This window comes from Pongo pygmaeus, chromosome 10, assembly GCF_028885625.2.
Source record: "Pongo pygmaeus isolate AG05252 chromosome 10, NHGRI_mPonPyg2-v2.0_pri, whole genome shotgun sequence".
In the NCBI taxonomy this organism is placed as follows: Eukaryota; Metazoa; Chordata; class Mammalia; order Primates; family Hominidae; genus Pongo; species Pongo pygmaeus.
Genome location: NC_072383.2, coordinates 123,771,640 through 123,795,650, shown reverse-complemented (window position 1 = coordinate 123,795,650; position 24,011 = coordinate 123,771,640). Strand labels below are relative to the sequence as shown.

The 24,011-nt window shown below is 47.8% G+C and overlaps 1 protein-coding gene across 1 annotated transcript in view; it reads right to left on the bottom strand.

The window, feature by feature from the left end:
* Positions 1-8,408: 8,408 nt before the first annotated feature.
* The window catches only part of BRI3BP (BRI3 binding protein), a 33,900-nt gene continuing 18,297 nt past the window's right edge, over positions 8,409-24,011 (bottom strand). Inside the window, exons 2-3 of the mRNA XM_054444074.2 lie at positions 21,705-21,807; positions 8,409-9,218 (exon numbers count right to left, since the gene is read on the bottom strand). Coding sequence (XP_054300049.1) covers positions 8,779-9,218; positions 21,705-21,807 — 543 coding nt within the window. The 3' untranslated portion in view covers positions 8,409-8,778. The remainder of the gene's footprint in view (positions 9,219-21,704; positions 21,808-24,011) is intronic.

Here is a 24,011-nt window from a genome sequence, read left to right as displayed (position 1 = left end):
GGTTCAAGCAATCCTCCCACCTCAGCCTCCCTAGTAGTTAAGATTACAGGTGCACACCACCACACCCAGCTAATTTTTGTATTTTTTAGTAGAGATGGGGTTTCACAATGTTGGCCAGGCTGGTCTTGAACCCCTGACCTCAAATGATCTGCCTGCGTTGGCCTCCCAAAGTGCTGGGATTACAGGCGTGAGCCACCGCCCAGGCTGTTTTTGTTTTGTTTTGGTTTGAGGCGGAGTTTCACTCTTGTTGCCCAGGCTGGAGTGCAATGGTACAATCCCAGCTCACCGCAACCTCCGCTTCCTGGGTTCAAGAGATTCTCCTGCCTCAGCCTCCCAAGTAGCTGGGATTACAGGCCTGTGCCACCACACCCGGCTAATTTTGTATTTTTAGTAGAGACGGGGTTTCTCCATGTTGGTCAGGCTGGTCTCGAACTACCGACCTCAGGTGATCTGCCCGCCAGGGCCTTTCAAAGTGTTGGGATTACAGACGTGAGCCACTGCACCCAGCCCCTTTTTTTAAAAAAAGAAAAAGAAAAACAAAAAAAAAACAGCTAAATAGGAGTGTAAACCAAAAAGTGACTGGAGCAGGTCTCAGTGGATTAGTGGCTTATTTTGTCAAGGTTGAGGCCGGGCCCAAGGAAAAGAAACACAAGTCACAGTAGGATCTATGGCCCGTGCTCTTTCCAAAAAGGGTTCTGAGGACTTAAATATTTAAAGGGGAATGCGCAAGCAGGAGGGGAAGGATGGAAGAAAAATGTGGGGAATGGTAGGCAGTGAGGCAGGGCTGAGTCTCGCTCGGCTTTGACGAGCACTCGTGAATCTACATTTTATGTATTTATTTATGTATTCATTTTTATCTATTTTTCTGAGACAGAGTCTCACTCCATCATCCAGGCTGGAGTACAGTGGCGCCATCTCGGCCCACTGCAACCTCTGCATCCTGAGCTCAAGTGATTCTTCTGCCTCAGCCTCCCAAAGTGCTGGGATTACAGGCTTGAAACGCTACAGCCAGCCCAAGTCTACATTTTACACAAGATAAAGTAGGCAGCTATATGTTTGGGAAGCACAGGAAGGAAGTTTGTGGTTTTTTTGTTGTTGTTGTGACTCAGTTCCCAAGCTTAACTTTGCCCTTGGCATAATGAGTTTGAGATGCCAAGATTCTATTTTTCCTTCATAGGTGCGAAGGGGCTGGCAATGCCGCAGCTGCTCTGGGGCTGCAGCGGGATTGGCAGTAGGCAGAAGGGGCAGTGGGAGATGGTGAGGCTGTAGCTGGTCAGGCTGGGGCACCCTCCAGGGCCGAGCAACACTGCCCTCGGTGACTTCTCCTGTGAAGTCTCATTCCTCTTGTACTTGGCATTCCTCTTAATCCCCATCCCATAACCCACTCCCCTCCTCCTCTTTGGCCTACGGTGTTTAATTCGAATCTTGCTTTCAATGCATTCTTACAAAATGATTATTTTTTGCCCAGGCTGGAATGCAGTGGTGCCATCATGGCTCACTGCAGCCTCAACCACCTGGGCTCAAGCGATCCTCCCACGTCAGCCTCCCGAGTAGCTGGGACTACAGGCACAGGCAGGCGCCACCGCACCCAACTAATTTATTTACTTTTCGTAGAGGCAAGGTCTCACTATGTTGCCCAGGCTGGTCTCGAACTCCTGGACTCGAGCGATTCACCCGCCTTGGCCTCCCAAAGTGCTGGGATGACAGGCGTGAGCCACCGCACCCGGCCACAAAATAATAATTATGTTTGTTTGTTTTTGAGACGGAGTCTCACTCTGTCGCCCAGCCTGGAGTGCAGTGGCACAATTTCGGCTCACTGCAACTTCCACCTCCTGGGTTCAAGCAATTCTCCTGCCTTAGCCTCCTGAGTAGCTGGGACTACAAGCGCGTGCCACCACGACTGGCTAAATGTATTTTTAGTAGAGATGGGGCTTCACCATGTTAGCCAGGATGGTCTAGATCTCCCGACCTCGTGATCCACCCGCCTCGGCCTCCCAAAGTGCTGGGATTACAGGCGTGAGCCACCACACTCGGCCAAAATGATTATTTTAATAGCAGGTATTGACTTTACTCAAATGAGCTGCCCCCCCTCATTCTGGTTTCCTTCTCACCCCACACTGTTACTGTCACTACTACCTGCTGCATGTCCTCCAGTGCCTCACTGCCCCCGCTCACCTGCCTGCTTTCCCAGTGACAGGCCACCCAGGCTGCCCCCAGATAACTTCACAATAACTAGCCTCAAATTGTCCCCTTATCGACCTATGTGAGACTGTCTTTGCATAAAAAGCAGGAGCAGTATTCTTGAGTCAAGAGTAATTATACTTGGTTAAGGTAAATTATACTTCTGTTACATTTGTTCCTAAATTTTTACTAAGAATAGGATTTTTAGGGCTGGACGTGATGGCTCACGCCTGTTATCCCAGCACTTTGGGAGGCAGAAACGGGCGGATCACTGAGGTCAGCAGCTGGAGACCAGCCTGGCCAACATGGTGAAACCCCATCTCTACTAAAAATACAAAAATTAGCCGGACATGCTCGCTTGAGCCCAGGAGATGGAGGCAGCAGTGAGCTGAGATCTCACCACTGCACTCCAGCCTGGGTGAGACTCCACCTCAAAAAAAAAAAAAAAGAGAAAAGGATTTTTGGGACCTGAGAAAGCAGCATGGATATGTGGGGTGGGGTGGAGAGGCACACATCATTGTGCTAGGACTGTCAGATTTGGCAACTAAAAATACAGGAAACTTGCTTACATTTGAATTTCAGATAAGCAACCAACACTTCTACAGTATACTACAACACTACTGGTTGTTTATCTGAAATTCAAATTTAACTGGGCATCCTGTATTTTATCTTGCAAACTTACCTCCAACTGAATACATAAATTCAAGGTTTTATGACTCTTCTCAGATTGAAGAATAGAACCATAGATTCCTGGTTACATATCAAAACTGGGGAAACTCCACAAATGTTTGGTTAGAAGTGATGAAATATATTTTAAAAGTCCATACAACAAAATTACAATAAACATTTATTAAGCTGTAATTTTCACAATATTTTAATTCTGTTCTGAGATCTACAAATATCTCTACATAACACCAAAGCCAGTGATTTAATAAATAAGAGGAATGTATATATCGCTTTGCAAAAAAAATGCCTGATACATTTATCTCTATATATTTGTAGAATCAGTTTCCCAAGGCTCACAAAACTAAGTGCACACACACACAGACACCATGTACACACACACACTATTCAAATCAAATGGATTTATATTAAGTGCCAAATTAAATGCTATACAAAATTTATAACCAGATACACAAAATATGAAGTCGATCATGAATCCACTGTTGATGATGTATACCATATCTCACAAGTGTGATTTCCAGTTAAGAAGAGGGAGACAATTGCTTCATTGGGTTTTTAGTGTGTGCTAATCACCATCACCATCACAAGTAAATCAGTTTAATTACATGGTATTCAGAGATTAAACACACATGCAGATATTAAATGGACACTACAATAAAATCTTTAAATCTGCAAAAAGACATGAGAACACATGGTCAATGATACCACTCGCTGCCACAGCTTTTCAGTAGACAATGCAAATGGCAATCAGCGTTTTAAGCCACCACAAGAGAAAAACTGGTACTGGTGCACCTCCTACATATCAAGGAAAAGCAAAACACAGAATAATTTAATATGCTGAATAAAATTTGTTTACACCAGATACTATACATCATACTGATGGTTGTCCAGTATGAATTTTAAGGGTATTATGTTAGATTCTGCAAAATATATTCCTATTATTCACAAGTGAGGAGTCAAAGTCCAACCATTCAAATGGCCATAAACAAAAATGTTGCAGAAGGTATAGACCATTAAAAATAAAAAAGTCGGGAGTGGGACAGCTGACCCCTTAGGAGCCTCAGGAATTCCTTTTAATGCAAGACAGATGGCAAGAGCTGGCTTTTCGGTGAAGTCAGCCAGTTCAAAACCCATCAGGGAGAAGTTATCAGGTGTCAACTTGTAAGGCAGATGACATTCATCAAAAGCATCTTAAGAAGTAGCAGTGATCACAGAAAGGAAGCAATTCAGGATTTCCACTAGCAACAAATTGCATTAACCATGTCTAGGCCATTTGACAGCTGTTATTCTTAACGCTCCATAAGCCTGCTGTATCACAGGGCCAGAGGAGCGACTGAGCTGCTCACATCCTCTCTACAAGACAGCCCTCCCGGGCATGCAAAAAGTCATATTATAGTCTTCCTAATCACTGACTCGAATCTTCGTGTTCTTACTCAGTTCCCCAGAGGGGACCACCCCACTTGGTTACCACCATCACAGTCATAAAGGCATGGTCCCAGTTCCCTGACATCACTGCCTTCCCGACTCCTGCATGACACAGGCTCTGATTTCTAGGGGAAGCGTATTAAACACCTTTCAACGGCATTCACTTCCCCTTTGTGAATTAAGACACAGGCACGATTCACAAGGCCCGCTTCCCAGAAATTCTATTGCTGGGCTCTGTTACCAGAAATGATATGGGGGTAACAGAAAACCAAAGCAAAAGAAACCAAAGGCTGGGTAATGCCAATTGGTACTGGAAAGTAAGTGTGTGTGTGTGTGTGTGTGTGTGTACATACACACACATATATACACACACACACACTTTTTTTTTTTTTTTTGAGACAGGGTCTCACTCTGTCGCCTCCACTGGAGTACAGCGGTGTGATCTCGGCTCACTGCAACCTCTGCCTCCTGGGTTCATGCAATTCTGCCACCTCAGCCTCCTGAGTAGCTGGGACTACAGGAACCTGCCACCACACCTGGCTATTTTTTTTTTTTTTTTTTTGTATTTTTTGGTAGAGACGGGATTTCACTATGTTGGCCAGGCTGGTCTCGAACTCCCGACAGCAAGTGATCCACCCGCCTTGGCCTCCCAAAGTGCTGGGATTACAAGCTTAAGCCACTGCACCCAGGCTGGAAAGTATATTTATGAAAGGTTTGCACTCCACAAAAGCATCTTTGCTAGGTTGTCAAGGAAGAGTCACTAAACCAACCCCAACACACCCATACAATTCCAGCAATCTAGAGAGGGCTGGTCCTTTTCCTTTTCTGGATTATTTTCTGTTCTCAGTAAAACAAGTATTTACTGTGATACTGAAACACTGGGAAATTAACACTGATTAAGATATTTTAAACACTGAGTCTTAATTATAACAGAACCAGTTTTCATCAGAATGCTTTTACATCACTTTCAGTGAAGTGTTACACTAATATATTCTACAGCCCTGAAGATAGAAAAAAGGTTTCTCTCCAGGTATGAGATATGGTACAAAAATACATTTTTCCACATACAAAAGAGAGAAAAAAACAAAGAGATGTGGCGGGTGGCGAGGGGAGGCCCAATCCCAATACCCTACAAGCTTCCATGGAATGGAGAAGGAACAAAAAAATCCCCAATTATTTTGGGGTAACATGTGCCCAAAAAAAGGTGAAATATATGCAATAAAATCCAGGTTTTTTTCAAATCTAGCATCTAGGATTTCTATCAGAATTTCAAATAATCAGAATTTCTATCAGAATTTCTACCCTGAGGTGACACCTACTAACTGTAGGTTCTTTCATTAAAAATGAAGACATCTTTCACCAGAATGTATCAAGCTATAAAATTGGCTTCAGAGCCTACACTTAGCCAAAGTGGAAAAAAAAACAGTGCATATTTTCGACAGCAATTTTGAATTGATGCTTGAGGTCTCAATCCACCAGCACCCAGATAACATGTTACCTCCCTCAGTTGAATATAAGTTAAAATGATGATCTTATCGAGATCTCAACAGAGCACAGTGCCCTTCATGTTTCGGGTAAGAGGGTGGGAGGAAAAATGAAGCTGGTATTACACCCAGCCCAGTGACAGCTTAAGCCTTAACATGCGGGCATCTTACAATGACCATAAACAAGGGAGGGGCCAAGGCAGGGCTGGCGATCATTAGCTTTGTGCACTGAACGCCAGTTTTCCCCTGGCCAACATGAGCAAAGCTGTTTTAGTACCTAAACGTGGTATAGCCAAATGCACAAAAGGAAAGAAGATGGAGATGACCTCCCGAGTTATTTATACCCTGTGCTAAAACAGATTCATCTACAAGTATCTAAATGACAAAACTAGAATGATTTCAACCCAGTAATCCTGTGTTCCAATGTGCATGGATAAAGATTTGATCCAGGCCCAGTGCAGCGGTTCACGCCTGTAATCCCAGCACTTTGGGAGGCCGAGGCAGGCGGATCATGAGGTCAGGAAATCAAGACCATCCTGGCTAACACGGTGAAACCCTGTCTCTACTAAAAACATAAAAAATTAGCCGGGCATGGTGGTGGGCGCCTGTAGTCCCAGCTACTCAGGTGGCTGAGGCAGGAGAATGGCGTGAACCCGAGAGGCGGAGCTTGCAGTGAGCCGAGATCGTGCCACTGCACTCCAGCCTGGGTGACAGAGTGAGACTCTGTCTCAAAAAAAAGATTTGATCCAGCAAATAATTTTTTTTGAGATATAGTCTCACTCTGTTGCTGAGGCTAGAGTGTGGTGGCATGATCTCAGCTGACTGCAACCTCCGCCTCCCACATTCAAGCGATTCTCCAGCCTCAGCCTCCCAAGTAGCTGGGATCACAGGCGCCCACCACCAGGCCTGGCTAATTTTTGTATTTTTAGTAGAGACGGGGTTTCACTATGTTGGCCAGGCTGGTCTCAAACTCCTGACCTCAGGTGATCCGCCTGCCTTGGCCTCCCAAAGTGCTGGGATTACAGGGGTGAGCCATCCTGCCCAGCTTGCTCCAGCAAATCTTAAATATCCATGCACACTGAATAAACATGCACCTGAAACAGGTGCACGTTTCAGGAAGTGAATGGAACTCTCCAGGAGAGTTTGGGTCCCATCATGTGTACCTTAGAAACAGAAGTCTCAGAAGTCTCATCAACATCCACAAAAACATCTGCATCTGTTTTCCAGATACTTGCAACCAAAAATAAAACTTCACAGGAACACTACACAAGAAGTGGTAGACAGCTAAATCTTCTCCAAACTGAGACCTGGACCATAAGGTCTTGGTTCTAGCAGGTCTGGCAGGGGTATCTATAAACCTGCATGCAGGGTGCTGTGAGTGGGTTCCCAGGGCACATCTGTGGCCAAGTAAGGGCCACAGAGAGTCATGATCCCCAGCAGCTTCAAAGCTGCAAAATGCTGGGCTTTGTTTTTTTTTAAGATGAAGTCTTGCTCTGTTGCCTAGGATAGAGTGCAGTGGCGTGATCTAGGCTCACCGCAACCTCCACCTCCCGGGTTCAAGCAATTCTCCTGCCTCAGCCTCCTGAGTAGCTGGGACTACAGGCACACACCACCACGCCCGGCTAATGTTTGTATTTTTAGTAGAGACGGGGGTTTCACCATGTTGGCCAGGCTGGTCTCGAACTCCTGACCTCAGGTGATCCATACTCCTCGGCCTCCCAAAGCGCTGGGATTATAGGCATCAGCCACTGAGCCTGGCCTAGAGCTTCCTTTTTCAAAAAACAAGTCCTAGCAAAGGGGCGTTTCTACCAGCCCCTGAGCCACACCTTCTGAAAGTCCCTTGCCCAGGATCTCCACAGCTGTCCACCTCGTAAGTCCCACTCTCTGCCCACAGAGACTGCCTAAAAGGAGGACACAACAGATTTCAGATAAAAAGCACCTGTGTATCGTAAATATTTCAGGAAAAAGAATTCAGATCTTTTCAAAGACTTGCTTATTGCTAATTGTTCCTGAGAATCTTTCTAGGCAGCAATACACTTGAGAATGTTATTAGATGCTACTGTTTGTTTTGCCTCTAAGGTCCTGAGGAAATCAAAAGCAAAAAGAAACAAAAAATCCCTCAAAGGTATAGCTTTTGTATATAGCCCTAGTGAGCAAACTGCAAATTGGGACATGGAATAGATTCTGGATCAATCTCCAATCCTTACCAGGTATTTCCTGGCATCAAATCCCCAGGACATTTCTTGGCCCCTCCTTGCATTTTCCATTTCAAAATGTTGAGGTTAAAATACATCGAAGCACAGAGGGAAGAAAATCTCAGGTCTTCTAGAAATGGCGATGTCTTCATTTAAAAATAGGACTGATGGGGGCTTGGCAGGGGTCTCTAGGATCCAAAAGAGGTTGAGTTGCATCCTGCAGCCCAACTGTCCACATTTAGAAGTGACAACATTCATGAACTAAGTCAACATCCACCAAAAATAACATGAAATAAAGCTCACAGTTTGGGAACATGAAAATAACGCACACAGACCTCACCCACCAATCCCTAAGCTGCGAAAACAAACGCTTGCATTTAAACTTTTCTCAAATGTCAAATTAGCATATTCTTCCCCTCCATGTAAAGTTTTAATAAACTTGACTCAATCTGCCTTTATTAAAAAACCTTACAAAAGATGTATTTAAATGCTTGAAAAAATTAACTTTATGCTCTATGCACAGATAAATTTCTCTTACTGTACAACTAAATATGGTTATATCCTTTGTTTAAAAAATATTTTTTTCCCCACTAATGACACTTCGTGTGTAGTTCCACGTCAATGATCTTTCCGCTCTTCTGGGAATGTGTCCTAAGAGCTGCCGGGTGGGTGGAAATAGCCTTACACAGTGCCACTTTCTTGCTCAGTCGTGTTTATTAAGATTGTTTGGGGTTTGGGGGTTTTTTCCTCCGTTTTCGTTTTCTGAGACAGCGTGCTGGTAACTGTGGACCCGCCCGGCCGGCTGACCTTCACTTGTCCTTGGAGCGGTCCAGGCTCTCGAGGACCCGGTTGAGACGGATGTTGAGCAGTCTGACCTGCTTCTCCAGGTGCTCCAGCTTCTCCTCCATGCTGGGGTTGCTGGGGTTGCTGGGGCTGCTGGGGCTGCTTCGCCAGTAGAAGCCCATGGGCCCGGTCATGAAGTAGATGGCCACCACGAAGCACAGCGGCAGCACCGCGTTCTCCGGCTCGCCCTCGTACTTGTGCAGGATGTACACGCAGGACATGGAAAACAGGACGACCCGCACGATCCAGAAGAAGCGGCCGAACACCACGTGCAGGACGCTGAAGGTGAAGCCCAGGGTCAGGGACAAGAACCAGTAGGCCAGGAGGACGACGCCGACAAGCAGGAGCGCGCGGGCCGGGCTGCTGGACACTGAGGCTGGGCTGAAATACTGGGACAGGTTGGAGACTGCGGGACAGAAAAGAGGAACAGGGCTGGTTACACAGGGGCCAGGGGTTTCTTGACAAGCGAGTTGGGTAGCTCAGCCGGCCTGCTGGGCTTAAAAGGCCTTTGCAACAACCCAAGGAACTCAAGGAAGTTCCTCTGTGAATAGTCACACTTAGCTCTATGAGGACACACAGGGAAGCCTCTTTTTTTTGAGATGGAGGCTTGCTCTGTTGCCCAGGCTGGAGTGCAATGGTGTGATCTCGGCTCACCACAACCTCCACCTCCTGGGTTCAAGCGATTCTCCTGTCTCAGCCTCCCGAGTAGCTGGGATTACAGGCATGCGCCACCACACCCGGCTAATTTTGTATTTTTAGTAGAGACGGGGTTTCTCCATGTTAATCAGGCTGGTCTCGAACTCCTGACCTCAGGTGATCCACCCACCTCGGCCTCCCAAAGTGCTGGGATTACAGGCATGAGCCACGACACCCGGCCAGGGAAGCCCTTTAAGATGACCTGCCACGTTGAGTTTTAAAAACCTCTCCATACACTGGTTTCTCTTCAAATCATATACATCTTTCACCTTTAGCCTGGGCAACATAGTGAGACCCTGATATGGACTGGCTCTGTGCTCCCACACAAATCTCATCTTGAATTGTAATCCTCACGTGTGGAGGAAGGAACCTCGTAGGGGGTGATTGGATCATGGGAGTGGTTTCCCCATGCTGTTCTTGTGATAGTGGTGGTGGGGGGGGGTCTCATGAGATCTGATGGTTTAAAAGTGTTTGGCAGCTGCCCCCTTTGCTCTCTCTCTCTCTCTCCTGCTGCCTTGTGTAGAAGGTGCTTGCTTCTCCTTTGCCTTCTGCCATGATTATAAGTTTCCTGAGCCATGCAGAACCGTGAGGCAATTAAACCTCTTTTATTTATACATTACCCCGTCTCAGGTTTTTTGGGTTTTTTGTTTGTTTTTTTGAGGTTGGAGTGCAGTGGCACAATCTTGGCTCATTGCAACCTCTGCCTCCCAGGTTCTAGCAATTCTCCTGCCTCAGTCTCCCAAGTAGCTGGGATTATAGGCACATGCCACCACACCCAGCTGATTTTTGTATTTTTAGTAGAGATGAGGTTTCACCATGTTGGCCAGGCTGGTCTTGAACTCCTGTCCTCAAGTGATCCACCTCCTCAGCCTCCCAAAGTGCTGGGATTACAAGCGTTGAGCCACTGCACCTGGCCTCGAGTGTTTTTATAGCAGTGTGAAAACAGACTAATACAGACCCAATCTCTAGAGAACACAAATTTTAAAAAAATTAGACAGGTGTGGTAGCACACACCTGTAGTCCCAGCTACTCAGGAGGCTGAGGTGGGAGGATCACTTGAAGGTGGGAGGCAGAGGCTGCAGTGAGCCATAATGTGCCACTGCACTCCAGCTTGTGTGACAGAGTAAGACTTTGTCTCAAAAAACAACTTTCACCTTTTACTAAAACACCTCTGGAAGTGTGGCATAGCCTGCAAATTGTCCTTCAATTTCCATAGTAACAAATGCCCACCTTCAGGCTGGGCACACAACTACCTAGGATTAAAGCATTTCCTAGCCTCTCTTGCAGCTACGTAACTAAGCTTTGGCCATGTTTTCCCTAAAAGTAGCAGGAATGTGTCCTTTACCTCTTCTGCCTTCTGGAACATGGATACAATGGCTGGAACTGGAGCAGCCATTTTGGAACATGAGGTCAGGGAAGGCACTCATGGAGGAACAATAAAATGGAAGGTGCTTTGGTCCAGAGCACCACATGCATCAGAGCCATCAAACCCGCCTCACCACCTCCCTGAGAACTTTCATATAAGAGGGAAATAGGTGTCCATCTTGGTTAAGCCAATGTTATGTTGGATTTCTGTTTTGGCCAAACCTGATCCTAATTGGTACCCACACACAAAGTTCCATCTCAAGAATGCAGTGAAATGTAAGAGTAGCATCTCCTGTGTGCCTGACTTGAAGAAATTCAAACAAAAAAGTTAAAAGAACAGTAGAATATTCCTTTTGAAACCAACTAGACTGAACAATTATTAAAAATGCTGAATGCTGCATTCTCTATTTACATACTTTTTAGATTAACCCATTTGAAAGATGTACACATCATATTTCATCATGCATCTTCTAAGAATAAAGACATAATTCACCTCAAAACCATGATACTATCATCATTCTAAGAATATTAACAATTCCAGGCTGGGCACGGTGGCTCATGCCAGCATTTGGGAGGCCAAGGTGGGTGGATCACCTGAGATCAGCAGTTTGAGACCAGCCTGGCCAACATGGCGAAACCCCATCTCTACTAAAAATACAAAAATTAGCCGAGCGTGGTGGCGCACACCTGTAATCCAAGCTACTTGGGAGGCTGAGGCACGAGAATCACTTGAACCCAAGGAGGCAGAGGTTGCAGTGAGCCGATGGTGCCACTGCACTCCAACCTGAGACACAGTGAGGCTCTGTCTCAAAAAAATAAACAAATAAATAAATAATAAATTAACAATTCCATATAACATCACTGGAATTTCTCAGCTATCCAGGAATAGCTGTTTCCTCCCAACCCTCACCAGGACCCAGCGACAGTTCATGTTCTGCTTTTGCCATCAGTTTAGTCTCCATTAATCGAGAAGAGACCCATGACATTTTAGAAACACTGAAATTCTGAAGTCTAATTTTTCCAGGATGGTTTTCTTGTGGGAGGTCCCACATGCTGCAATTGTTTGTTTCCTGACAATGTTGTTTAATGAGTTCAAGGAGAGTTATATCCTAAGCCTTCTCACACAAGCAGTTCTCAAACTTGTGTGATTCCTCCAGGAATCCCCTGGAGGGCTTAGGAAAACAGGTTGCTGGGCCCCACCCCCAGGACATCTGATTCAGTAGGTCCTGGGTGGGCCCAAGAATCTGCGGATTTTTTTTTTTTTTTTTTTTTTAGACAGGGTCTTGTTCTGTCACCCAGGCTGGAGTGTGATGGTGTGATCTCAGCTCACTGCAGCCTTGACCTTTTGGGCTCAAGCAATCCTCCCACCTCAGGCTCCCAAGTAGCTAGGACTATAGGCATGCACCACCACAGCTGGCTAATTTTTGTATTTTTTTTATAGAGACAGTGAAGTGGTTTGGCTCTGTGTTCTCACCCAAATCTAATTTCAAATTGTAATCCCCACGTGTCTGGGGAGGGACCTGGTAGGAAGTGATTGGATCGTGGGGGTGGTTTCCTCCATGCTGTTCTCATGAAAGTGAGTGAGTCTCACGAGATCTGATGGTTTAAAAGTGTTTGGCAGCATACCCCTCGCTCTTGCTTCCTCTCTCTCCTGCCACCATGTAAGACGTGCCTTGCTTCCCCTTTGCCTTCCGCCATGATTACAAGTTTCCTGAGGCCTCCCCAGCCATGTGGAACTGTGAGTCAATTAAACCTCTTTTATTTATAAATTACACAGCCTCAGGGAGTTCCTTACAGCAGTGTGGAAACCAGCGAATACAGATAGGATCTCACTATGTTGCCCAGGCTGGTCTCGAACTCCTGAGCTCAAGCAACCTGCCTGCCTTGGCTTCCCTAAGTGCTGGGATTACAGGCGTGAGGCACCACGCCCAGCCAAATCTGCACCTCTTACAAGTTTGCCAGGGAGGCTCCTGCTGCTGCTGCTGATCGAAGGGTCACATTGAGATCCACCAGCTTGGGCACGATGAACTCTCATGCATTTGGGGACAGAGAGGACCGTGGGGGAGAAGTGTGACACAATGATCTGGAGTGGGCAAGCGCAAATCCACAGCAGGCCTGAGATGGGAAGCCTCGACCCTGGAGCTCTTCCGGTCAATAACGACACCTATGGCGTGAACATCCCATAGTTCCCCAAAATGATCAGACTCCGCACAGCTGGCCAGTGTCTAGAGTCCAACACTGTAAACAGCAGCCATCTCTGGAACTAAAGGCTTGGGGTCACCAGGACTCCCCAGAAGCCAGGGTGTGTTTGCTACACAATGCCTTCCTGAGGCATCGTGAGCATTTTGACTAAATGTGGTTGACTTGGGAGCTGACTTTCACACCTGCCCCCTGCAGACTGGAGGCTAAACCAGTGTTTCCCAAACCTCTCAGTCTCAAGACCCGTTTGCACTCTTCAGTATTACTGAAGCATCCCCAGAGCTTTTGTTTATGTGGGTTCTACCTAACTGATATATTTTCCATAGCAGAAAATTAGGTAGTTTTTAATTAGCTGTTAATTATCTTTTAAATTTTATTTATTATTTATTTATTTGAGACAGAGTCTTGCTCTGTAGCCCAGGCTAGACTGCAGTAGCATGATCTCAGCTCATTACAACCTCTACCTCCTGGGCTCAAGCAATCCTCTCACCTCAGCCTCCCGAGTAGCTGAGACTACAAGCATGCACCATCAAGCTAATGTTTTGATTTTTTGTAGATACAGGGTCTCACTGTGTTGCCAAGGATGGTCTCAAACTCCTGGGCTTAAGCAATCCATCTGCCTCAACCTCCCAAAGTGCTGGGATTACCAGCATGAGCCACTGTGTCCAGCTGTTGTTAATAATTTAAAAACACTGCTATCATTAACTCATTTTCAAATAACAACCCATTACAGATGCTAGGCTTTGAGTGTTTGTCCCCCACAAAATTCCTATGTTGAAATCCTAACCCCAAAAGTGACGGTCTTAGGAGGTGGGGTCCTGGGGAGGTGATCAGGTCATGGGGGTAGAGCCCCCATGAATGGGTTTAGTGCCCTTATAAAGAGGTCCCAGAGAACTGCCTTGTTCCTTCACATCAGACACAGTGAGGCATCGTCTACAAGAAAGGGCTCTCCCCACAGCGTGCATCTGCCAGTGCCTTCATTTTGGACTTCCTGCCTCCAAACTATGAGAAATGAAAATGTCTGTTAGGCCAGGCACAGTGGCTCATGCCTGTAATCCCAGCTCTTTGGGAGGCCAAGGTGGGCAGATCATCTGAAGTCAGGAGTTCGAGACCAGCCTGACCAATATGGCGAAACTTCGTCTCTATTAAAAAAAATGCGAAATTATCCAGGCATGGTGGTGCGTGCCTGTAATCCCAGCTACTCAGGAGGCTGAGGCAGGAGAATCACTGGAACCCGGGAGGCTGAGGTTGCGCCACTGCGCTCCGGCCTGGGCAACAGAGAGAGACTCCATCTCAAAAAAAAAAAAAAAAGAAAAAGTCTGTTGTTGATAAGCCACACAGTCTATGGAATTTTGTTATAGCAGCCTGAACTGACCAAGACAATAGGTTAACATAAAATATTTTTCATAAAAAGCAACTGTTTCTAAAGCAGAACAAACCACGCTGAGAACAGTGGCAGTGCTTTGAATGTTTGCCAGTCTCTTTCCTATCTAGCTATTTAGAGGAGACCTGGCCCCCAAATCTGGTTTTGAATTCAGAGGAACAGAACACCAGCCACAAACGTGAGCCACGTTTCTCACTGAAAATTTTCAAGTACTCACAGCAAAAAAGGCAAAAAAAAAAAAAGTGGAATTAATGTTAATAAGATATTTTGTTTAATCCAATCTATCTAAAATGTCATTATCTTAACATGGCATCAATATATATGGAAGTATTAAAGTACGTACTAAATCCCTGACCTCAGAGACATGTTACTGGAGAAGAGAGGAACTCACAGTCACCCCTCCTAACCAAAAGGGTCTCAGGGACCTCCTGGGGTTCCTCTGAGCATACTTTGAGAAGCATCATGTCATCAAGGGGCCAAGATAGGTGATCAGCCAGGAAAGATGCCCAGAGACAAGAATGCCACCCCTGCCTTCCACCCTCAGTGACTTCAGTGAAAGCTGTCCTTTAAACCAAGGAAGGGTGGTCCAAAGCAACGTCACTCCCTGAGGCCCTGAAAATCCTAAAGAAAACACGAGTGGCCCTGCATGTTCTGACAGCAAAGGGGTACTGTCTGACTTCCCTAGCGCTGCCATGGCCAAGTAGCTAAAAAAGAGTAGAAGGCTGGGTGCAGTGGCTCATGTCTGTAATCCCAACACTTTGGGAGGCCAACGCGGGTGGATCACCTGAGATCAGGAGTTCGAGACCAGCCTGGCCAACATGGTGAAATCCCGTCTCTACTGAAAATATAAAAATTAGCCAGGCGTGGTGGTGGATGCCTGTAATTCCAGCTACTTAGGAGGCTGAGGCAGGAGAATCGCTTGAACCCAGGAGGCGGAGGTTGCAGTGAGCCAAGATTGAGGCATTGCACTCCAACCTGGGCAACAGAGCAACACTCCGTCTCAAAAAAACAAAAACAAAAACAGAATTAGCCAGATTTGGTGGCATATGCCTGTAATCTCAGCCACTCGGGAGGCTGAGGCACTAGAATCGCTTGAACTCAGGAGGCGGAGGCTGCAGTGAGCCGAGATAGCACCACTGCACTTCAGCCTGGGCAACAGGGCGAGACTCCATCTCAAAAAAAGAAAAAAAAAAAAAAAAGAACAGAAGTTTATTCTCTCAGTTTGTTTGGAGGCTGGAAGTCTGTGAACAACGTGTCAGCAGGGCTGGCTCCTTCAGAGGCTCGAGGGTGAATCTGCCCAGGCCTCTCCTAGTGTCTGCGGGTTGCTGGTGATCCTTGGTGCTCCGTGACTGCCACACTCCTCTCTTTTACTCTGCCTTCACGTGGCCTTCTCCCTACGTGTGTCTGTGTCTAAATTTCCCCTTCGTGTAAGGACACCAGTCACATTGGATTTGGGACCCACCCTACTCCAGTATGACTCATCTTAACAAATGACACCCACAATGACCCCATCTCCAAATAGCGTCCCATTCTGAGGCTCTGGGGGTTAGGACTTCAACAGATAAAACAGACGAATATGGGGGGACACAATTCAACTCCTAACAGGCACTGTTCAAGCAAAGTGAATGTTTTGGTGGTCGACTTGTTCCTCAGTGTGGGCCAGGTTTACACCTGCACACCTGTCAAGTCCTGATGGCTGCGGCAGGGGAAGCTGGCTCTGGGTGCAGCTGGCCAGCCGCCCCTCAGTGTGGAGAAGTGAGATTGGCAGGTCCCAGAACTGCACAGTGATGTACATTTTGGAGGAGGGCCCCTTTGTAAGCCCCTGAGTGTTTACTGAATACTGACCACGGGCTGGGCGCCATCCCACCACCCTACACACACAGTCATCCAGTCCTCATGACTCGTTGATAGGGTAAACAGCATTTTCCACACAAGGACTCCTTGCCCAGGGTCCCACAGCTAGGACTGGGCAGAGCTGGGATTTGGAACCAGGGGATCCAGTTTCTGGAGCCACGCAACCCCTGCCCTGTGCCAACGCATCACTGAAGCACGATTCATATTTTTCCCACTTTACTGGAAACTTTGTTGGAAGTGGCCTCAGCGGCTTCAGAGGAGTAAGCAACATGATGAAGACATGAGCCTTAAATCCATCCTTCTAAGCCATCCTTCCAAATCCTGGACACGTGCTCCGCGCCAGCAGATCTAGAATGGGGACAAAGGCTGTGCCATCTATCGTGTGCTGAGCCCTTGAAATGTGAAGAACTGACGTGGGCTCTAAGTGTCAAATAGAGACTGAGTCTCAAAGGCCTTAGTTAGCCCAAAAAATGTGAGACACCTGATAATTTTCTATTAATTATAAGTTGAGATGTTTTTAATATATTGGGTTAACTAAAATATCCTATTAAAATTAATTTCACCTGGGCATGGTGGCACATGCCTGTAATCCCGGCACTCTGGGAGGCCAAGGCAGGCAGATCACTGGAGCTCAGGAATTCGAGACCACCCTGGGCAACATGGCAAAACTCCATCTCTATAAAAAATACAAACATTAGGCGGGGCATGGTGGCTCACGCCTGTAATCCTAGCACTTTGGGAGGCCGAGGCAGGTGGATCATGAGGTCAGGAGTTCGAGAATACCCTGGCCAAGATGGTGAAACCCCATCTCTACTAAAAAAAGTACAAAAATTAGCCAGGCATGGTGGCAGGTGCCTGTAATCCCAGCTACTCGGGAGGCTGAGGCACGAGAACTGCTTGAACCCGGGAGGTGGAGGTTGCAGTGGTGAGCCAAGATCGGCCACTGCATTCTAGCCTGGGCGACAGAGCAATACTCCGTCTCAAAATAATAATAATAATAATAATAATAATAATAATAATAATAATAATACAAACATTAGCCAGATGTGGTGGTGCACACTTGTGGTCCCAGCTAGTTGGGAAGCTGAGGTGGGAGGATCACCTGGGCCTGGGTTGGTGGAGGCTGCAGTGAGCTGGGATTGTGCCACTGCACTCTAGCCTGGGCAACAGAGCAAGACTCTGTCTCAAAAAAAAAGGCTGGGCGCAGTGGCTCATGCCCGTAATCCCAGCACTTTGGGAGGCTGAGGCAGGCAGATCACGAGGTCGGGAGCTCAAGACCAGTCTGGCCAACATAGTGAAACCCTGTCTCTACTAAAAATACAGAAAAATTAGCCGGGCGTGGTGGTGCATGCCTGTAATCCCAGCTACTTGGGAGGCTGGGGCAGGAGAATCACTTGAACCCAGGAGGCGGAGGTTGCAGTGAGCCATGATAGCGCCATTGCACTTCAGCTTGGGCAATAGAGTGAGACTTCGTCCCTCCCGCCCCCCACCAAAAAAAAAAAAGGAAGAAAAATTAATTTCACCATTTCTTTTTACTCTTTTGACATGGTTACTAGAAAACTTCGCATCACCTAGGGGGCTCACATTTTTTTGCTATTATACCATTTGGGGCTACCGAGTTCCCATTTTAACCAGACTCTTAAAAAAAAAAAAAAAAAAACACTGAAGAAAGAAATTATAGAATTGTGCTCACAGAAACCTTTTTTACCAGAATATCCAACGTTGGTGTATGGCTTCCTGTAAAGCATTTTGCACTCAAACTTCTACGCATAAGACACGAATTCCAAAGGCCTTCGGATGTCTTGAAGCTTACGCATCAAACAGAACTAGAAAAGCTTCGACACGGAAGCAAGCTCGTTTCGCCTCCGGAACGCGCCAGCTGCTCCCCTGATGAATGCAGGCATTCACGGCTCGTGGATCCGCTGCCGATGCCTCTATTCTGGGCTTCTTCCATATGATTAGGAGGCTGTTCCTACTCTGTAGTTTTTCATTCCAAGCTGCGTGTGATTTTCTGCAATCAGGTTTGTTTCTCCAGGGTTCAATGGGTGGCGATGAAAACACAGAGAGTTTGACAATCCGGGCAGGTGGTGGATACGGAAGCTAAGAGGATTGCACGCAGTGGCTGCATCTGGGGGAGGGTGCGTTAACTCTGCCAAGTCCCAGGAGGGGCCACGAGTGGCCCCGAGGGGCTGCCAGGTGCACAGTGTCCTCTGGCTATGCTGACACCTCCGATTCTTTGTCTGAGCAGTGAGGTGACTGAGTTGGCCTAAGGCCTCTTAAACGCTGAACTCAATGAATTAAGGCTGGAGACGTTTCTGAATGGCCTGGGGTGTCAACAGGTATGAACCAGTGTGCCCATCATGGCCAGAGGACCCCACTCCCCCATCTCTGATCAGTAAAATGTGGGTGTCAAGGACCGATGGCGGTGCTGAGAGATTCCACATGTAACAGGGCTATGGTATAATGGTTTCCCGTGACTGCCGCAACCAACCACTACAAACTGGGTGGTTGACAGCAGAAATTCATCCACTTGCAGTTCTGGAGGCTGGAAGTCTGAAATCAAGGTCTCGGTGGGGCCATACTCCCTCTGAAAGTTCAAGGGAGGATCCTTCCTCGCCTCTTCCAGCTTCTGGTGGCCCCAGTGTTCCTTGGCTTGTGGCTCCGTCCCTCCAGTCCCTGTTTCTCATTTCGCATGGCCGTCTTCTCCCTATGTTTCTTGGTGTTTCTGTGTCCAAATTCCCCACTTCTTATAAGGACATCAATCATTACACTGAGGGTCCACCCTAATCCAAGACGATCTCATTTAACTCGATCACATATGCAGACCCCACTCCCAAACAAGGGCTCACTCACAGGTCCAGGATTAGGACTGGAACACGTATTCTTGGGGAGCACATTTCAGCCCACATGACTGGCTAAGCAGTGGGACCCACAGCCCTCCTGCTCTTATTAACCAAGGGTGGGCTGGGTGTGGTGGCTCACGCCTATAATCCCAGCACTTTGGGAGGCTGAAGCAGGAGAATGGTTTGAGCCCAAGAGTTTGAGACCAGCCTGGGCAACATGGTAAGACTCTGTCTCCACAGAAAATTTAAAAATTAGCCAGGCGTGGTAGTGTGGGCCTGTGGTCCCAGCTACTCGGGAGGCTGAGGTGGGAGGATCACGAGCCCAGGAAATTGAGGCTGTAGTGAGCCGTGATTAAGCCACTGCACTCCAGCCTGGGCAACAGAGTGAGATCCTAAACAAAAACAAACAAAAAGGGCCTCTTTGTGCCAGGTGCAGAGCTGGGGCCAGAGTGCAGCCCGGAGACGCCAGGCCTAGGCTGTTGACACAAATGATGTGGTTTATGACAACACCTGCGTTCCCTCTGGGAGTCTAGAATTTTGACACGTGTCAAGCAGAGGGTGACTACACGACCAGCCCCCAGTAAAAAGCCGGGGCACAGAGTCCTTGGTGGGCACCCTCTGCTGGGGGAATTAAGTGTGTCCTGTGTGACTCCACAGGGAGAGGACTCTGAAGTTTGAGCCTGGCCTGCCCGGGAATTCACATGCCTTTTCCCTTTGCTGATGGTGTTTGCGTCCTTCCGTCACAATAAATCACAGCCGTAAGGACAACTATATGCTGAGTCCTGCCAGTGCTCCTAGGGAACCAGCGAGCCTGTAGATGGTCTCAGGAACCCTGCCACATGCAGCAACTGCAGACCTTCCCGTCAGACAGGTGGCAGCTGGGACCAGGGACCAGGGCCGTGGGGCTGGAAAGAGCCCAGCTGGGGGATTTCCTCTGGAAAGGCCCAGGGGAAGAGCGGCCTCCACCTTGTGGACGGAAGGAGAGCAGTGGAGCGGGGGCAGCTAGGAGATCCCTGCTTACCTGGCACACCACGGGGCACGGTAGAGAAAATGGGAAGGTTACTTCATCCTGAGAGCATGGGATGCCTCTGAAGCTCTTAAGGCGGTAAGTGACAAGGTCTCCTCTGGGTATAAAAGCTGTACACCCTGGGCACTCTGCCTGGGTTAGCTCCTGTCACCCCCCGATGGAATGCAGGTGGAGGTGGGGCAGGGCTACCTGGGAAGGGGAGTGTAAGGCTGGGGGTAGCACAGGCTGCAGGACTGGACTAGGAGTGCCCAGCTCAGTTACCATGACTGTTGCTGCCTTGCCATCCGCCAAGACCAGTATCAGTGCCCCCTCCCACATATAGAAAGTGAGGGGCCGTGCCCCACCAATGTTCTCTTCCTGGCTATAAACGTGTGACTAGCACTGCACTATCGAACTGCACTACCCTCCTCCCCTAGCCCACAAAACCAGGGGCCAGCTCCCCTGGCAATTCTTGCCCCATGCGGTGGGTATGGTGGACGGGCTGGTGCAGCATCGGGTGACACCTACTCCCAGCCTGCCTTCCTGGATGGCAGAAGCTGGAGAGCTAAGAACCACATTAGCCTGCCTCCCTCGCAGCTAGGGACTGGACAGAAAGTAAGTTCCGCCTGGCAGTTCCCCCATACACACACGACTTGGGAAATTAAGTGAAGTGTTGCAGCCGATATGCATGGTTCCAGAAACGGCAAGGGTCCCTGCACCCACATGCAAAGTCTAGTTGTTGTGGTGGCAGCAGTGGCCTCCTGGTCCTCAAATTATACTACAGTTGTGTGACCTTGAACTCAATGGTTTCAACAGCTGCAACCCTGGACAGCCAGTTCGGCAGTGTCTGAGGCCATGCATCTCTCCCTCAGCCTTTCTGATGGTTCTGTGAGTGTCTCTGTCTCATGAAATCCCCTTCTGCCTAAATAACTAGTCATTTCTTGCACGGATCCCAGTAAGCCAGAGCACTATACCTCTGGTCCACGTGTTTTACCTACAGACACACAAGTTGGCACTATCCAGCTGCACTTTACCCTAAGTGGCATCTGAGAAATCTCAGCTTTGATGGGCCATTTGTTTTTTATTTTTATGATTATTTGAGAGGAGTCTTGTTCTGTTGTCCAGTGTGGAGTACAGTGGCATGATCATAGCTCACTGCAGCCTCGAACTCCTGATCTCAGGCAATCCTCCTGCCTCAGCCTCCCAAGTGGATGGGGGACTACAGGTGTGCACCACCACACCCAGCAAATTTTTTGTACTTTTTTTTGTAGAGATGGGATCTCACCATGTTAACCAGGCTGGTCTTGAATTCTTGGGTTCAAGCAACCCTCCCACCTTGGTCTCCCAAAGTGCTGGGATTACAGGCATGAGCCATCATGCCTGGCCTATATATGAGACTATTAAAATAAAAAATGTTCACTCATATCCTCACTGACCAGCCCTGTGCAACTTTCTCATGTATTACTCACTGTGAGTACCAGTTCCACACTATGGGAATCACCAAAATAGAATGACACCTTACGTGAATGCCACCCCCACACCTACCATCAAGTCCAAGAACATCCAAGATCTCGGTCCAGACTTTCCACAGTGTCTCCACGAACATATCCACTCCCAATACGAACCTCTCGGTCAGCCTGGCCAAGAACTGCAGAAACAAGAAAACGGTCATCACCCAATCACTGTTTTCCTCCATCAGTCAAGCAGTGAACTGGGGAGCTTGGGAGTTTATACCTGGGAAGGGAAAAATAGCGAGCCCATGATGAATACCACACACGTGGGCTACTGGCCCAGGGGATTGACTTGAACTGGGTACTGATAACAGCCCAACTGAGAAAAACTGGTGAAAATGACCCCTTCCTTGCAAGGGCTGAACAAGGCACCTATGGAGGCTGGGACTCTCTGCAGGGCCGCGTTACATCGCTTGCCATTGCTCCTGCTGTCTTTCATGCTCCCTCTTGGGTCAGGGTCTCTGCCTTCCTCTGCCTGATTTCTCTAAAGAGACAGGGTCTTGCTGTTGACCAGGCTGGGGTGCAGTGGTGCAATGATAGCTCGCTGTACCCTCAAACTCCCGGGCTCAAGCAATCCCGCCTCAGCTTCCCAAGTAGCTAGGGCTACAGGTGCAGCCACCACACCAGGCTTTATTATTATCATTATTTTGTAGAGATGGGGTCTTGCTATGTTGTCCAGGCTGGTTTCAAACTCTAAGCCTCAAGCAGTCCTCCTGCCTGGCCTTCCCAAAGTCCTGGGATTATAGGCGTGAAACACTGCACCGCACCCTGCAGGTTTCTCATTTTTAAAGAGTGGAAGTTTCTGCTCCTAGGGAGCTGGTAATGATAGAGCCCCATGCTCTATCCAACTCTAAGGACTCTGAGCCTCTGAGGTCTTTATTTGCCCTCCAGGTGACACAGGGCTAAAGAAACATGAATAGAAGGTACAGCCTCATTTTAACTTTTTTTTTTAAAAAAATAAGTGATATTGTATACATGTAGCATAAAACTCAAGCCTACCAACAGGTATTCAGTGGAGAGTAAGCTTTCCCTCTCATTTCCCGGCAACTCGAATCCCTCTCCGGAGGAACCCTTCCTTAGATGTGCCAGGTGAATAATGGCACGGACATATTCTTTCCGCAATGGCAGCACAGGTGTACAGCCGAGCTGCTTTGCTCATGCAACACTCTATCTTGGAGATCACTCACACTCAGACCACACAGAGCTGCCTCATCCTTTTTAAAACATGGTACACCTGGAGCCAGGCCCATACTCATGGACACCTACATGGTTTCCAGCCTTTGCTATTACAGGGGAAAAAATAATGAGCCCATGATGAATGCCACCAAGTGGTCTACTGGCCCAGGGGATTAACTTGAACTTGATACTAATTGATGACAGCCCAACAACTGAGCGAAACTGAGTAAAACACGCCCCTTCCCTTGTAAGGGCTGACCAAGGTATCTATGGGGGCTGGGACTCTGCAGGGCTGCATCACACAGAGTGCTGCCATAATAGAACCCACCTACACGGGCCACTTGGCTCACGTGTGAAGGGTAAATGCCTCTGTGAATTGGCTACAGCTTGTTTTTTTTTTTGTTTTTTTTTTTTTTGAGACAGGGTCTCGCTCTGTCACTCAGGCTGGAGTGCACTGGTATGATCTCAGCTCACTGCAGCCTCCACCTCCCAAGTTCAAGCAATCCTCCCACCTCAGCCTCCCGAGTAGCTGGTACTACAGGCACGCACCACCACACTCAGGTAATTTTCATATTTTTAGTAGAGACGGGGTTTCACCATGTTGGCCAGGCTGGTCTTGAACTCCTGACCTCAGGTGATCTGCCCACCTCGGCCTCCCAAAGTGCTGGGATTATAGGCGTGAGTCACCACACCCAGGCAGCTACAGTATTTTATGTTTTAATTTAATTTAATTTTATTTGGAGTCTCGCTTTGTCACCAGGCTGGAGTGCAAGTGGCACGATCTCGGCTCACTGCAACCTCCTCCTCCCGGGTTCAAGTGATTCTCCTGCCTCAGCCTCTCGAGTAGCTGCGACTACAGGCATGCGCCACCATGCCCAGCTAATTTTGTATTTTCAGTAGAGATGGGGTTTTTCCATGTTGGCCAGGATTTTCTCGATCTCTTGACCTTGTGATCCACCCATCTCAGCTTCCCAAAGTGCTGGGATTACAGGCATGAGCCACCATGCCTGGCCAGCTACAGCATTTTAAACTGGATATCCTGACTGGATGGTTCCTACAGGACAGAGGAGATAAGAGCAGGGCTGAATCAGGGAGCAGGAGAGTAGAAAATGCCAATAACCTCAGAGGTAGCACTGTGTCTGAGAAAGCACAAGCCAGGCTGTCG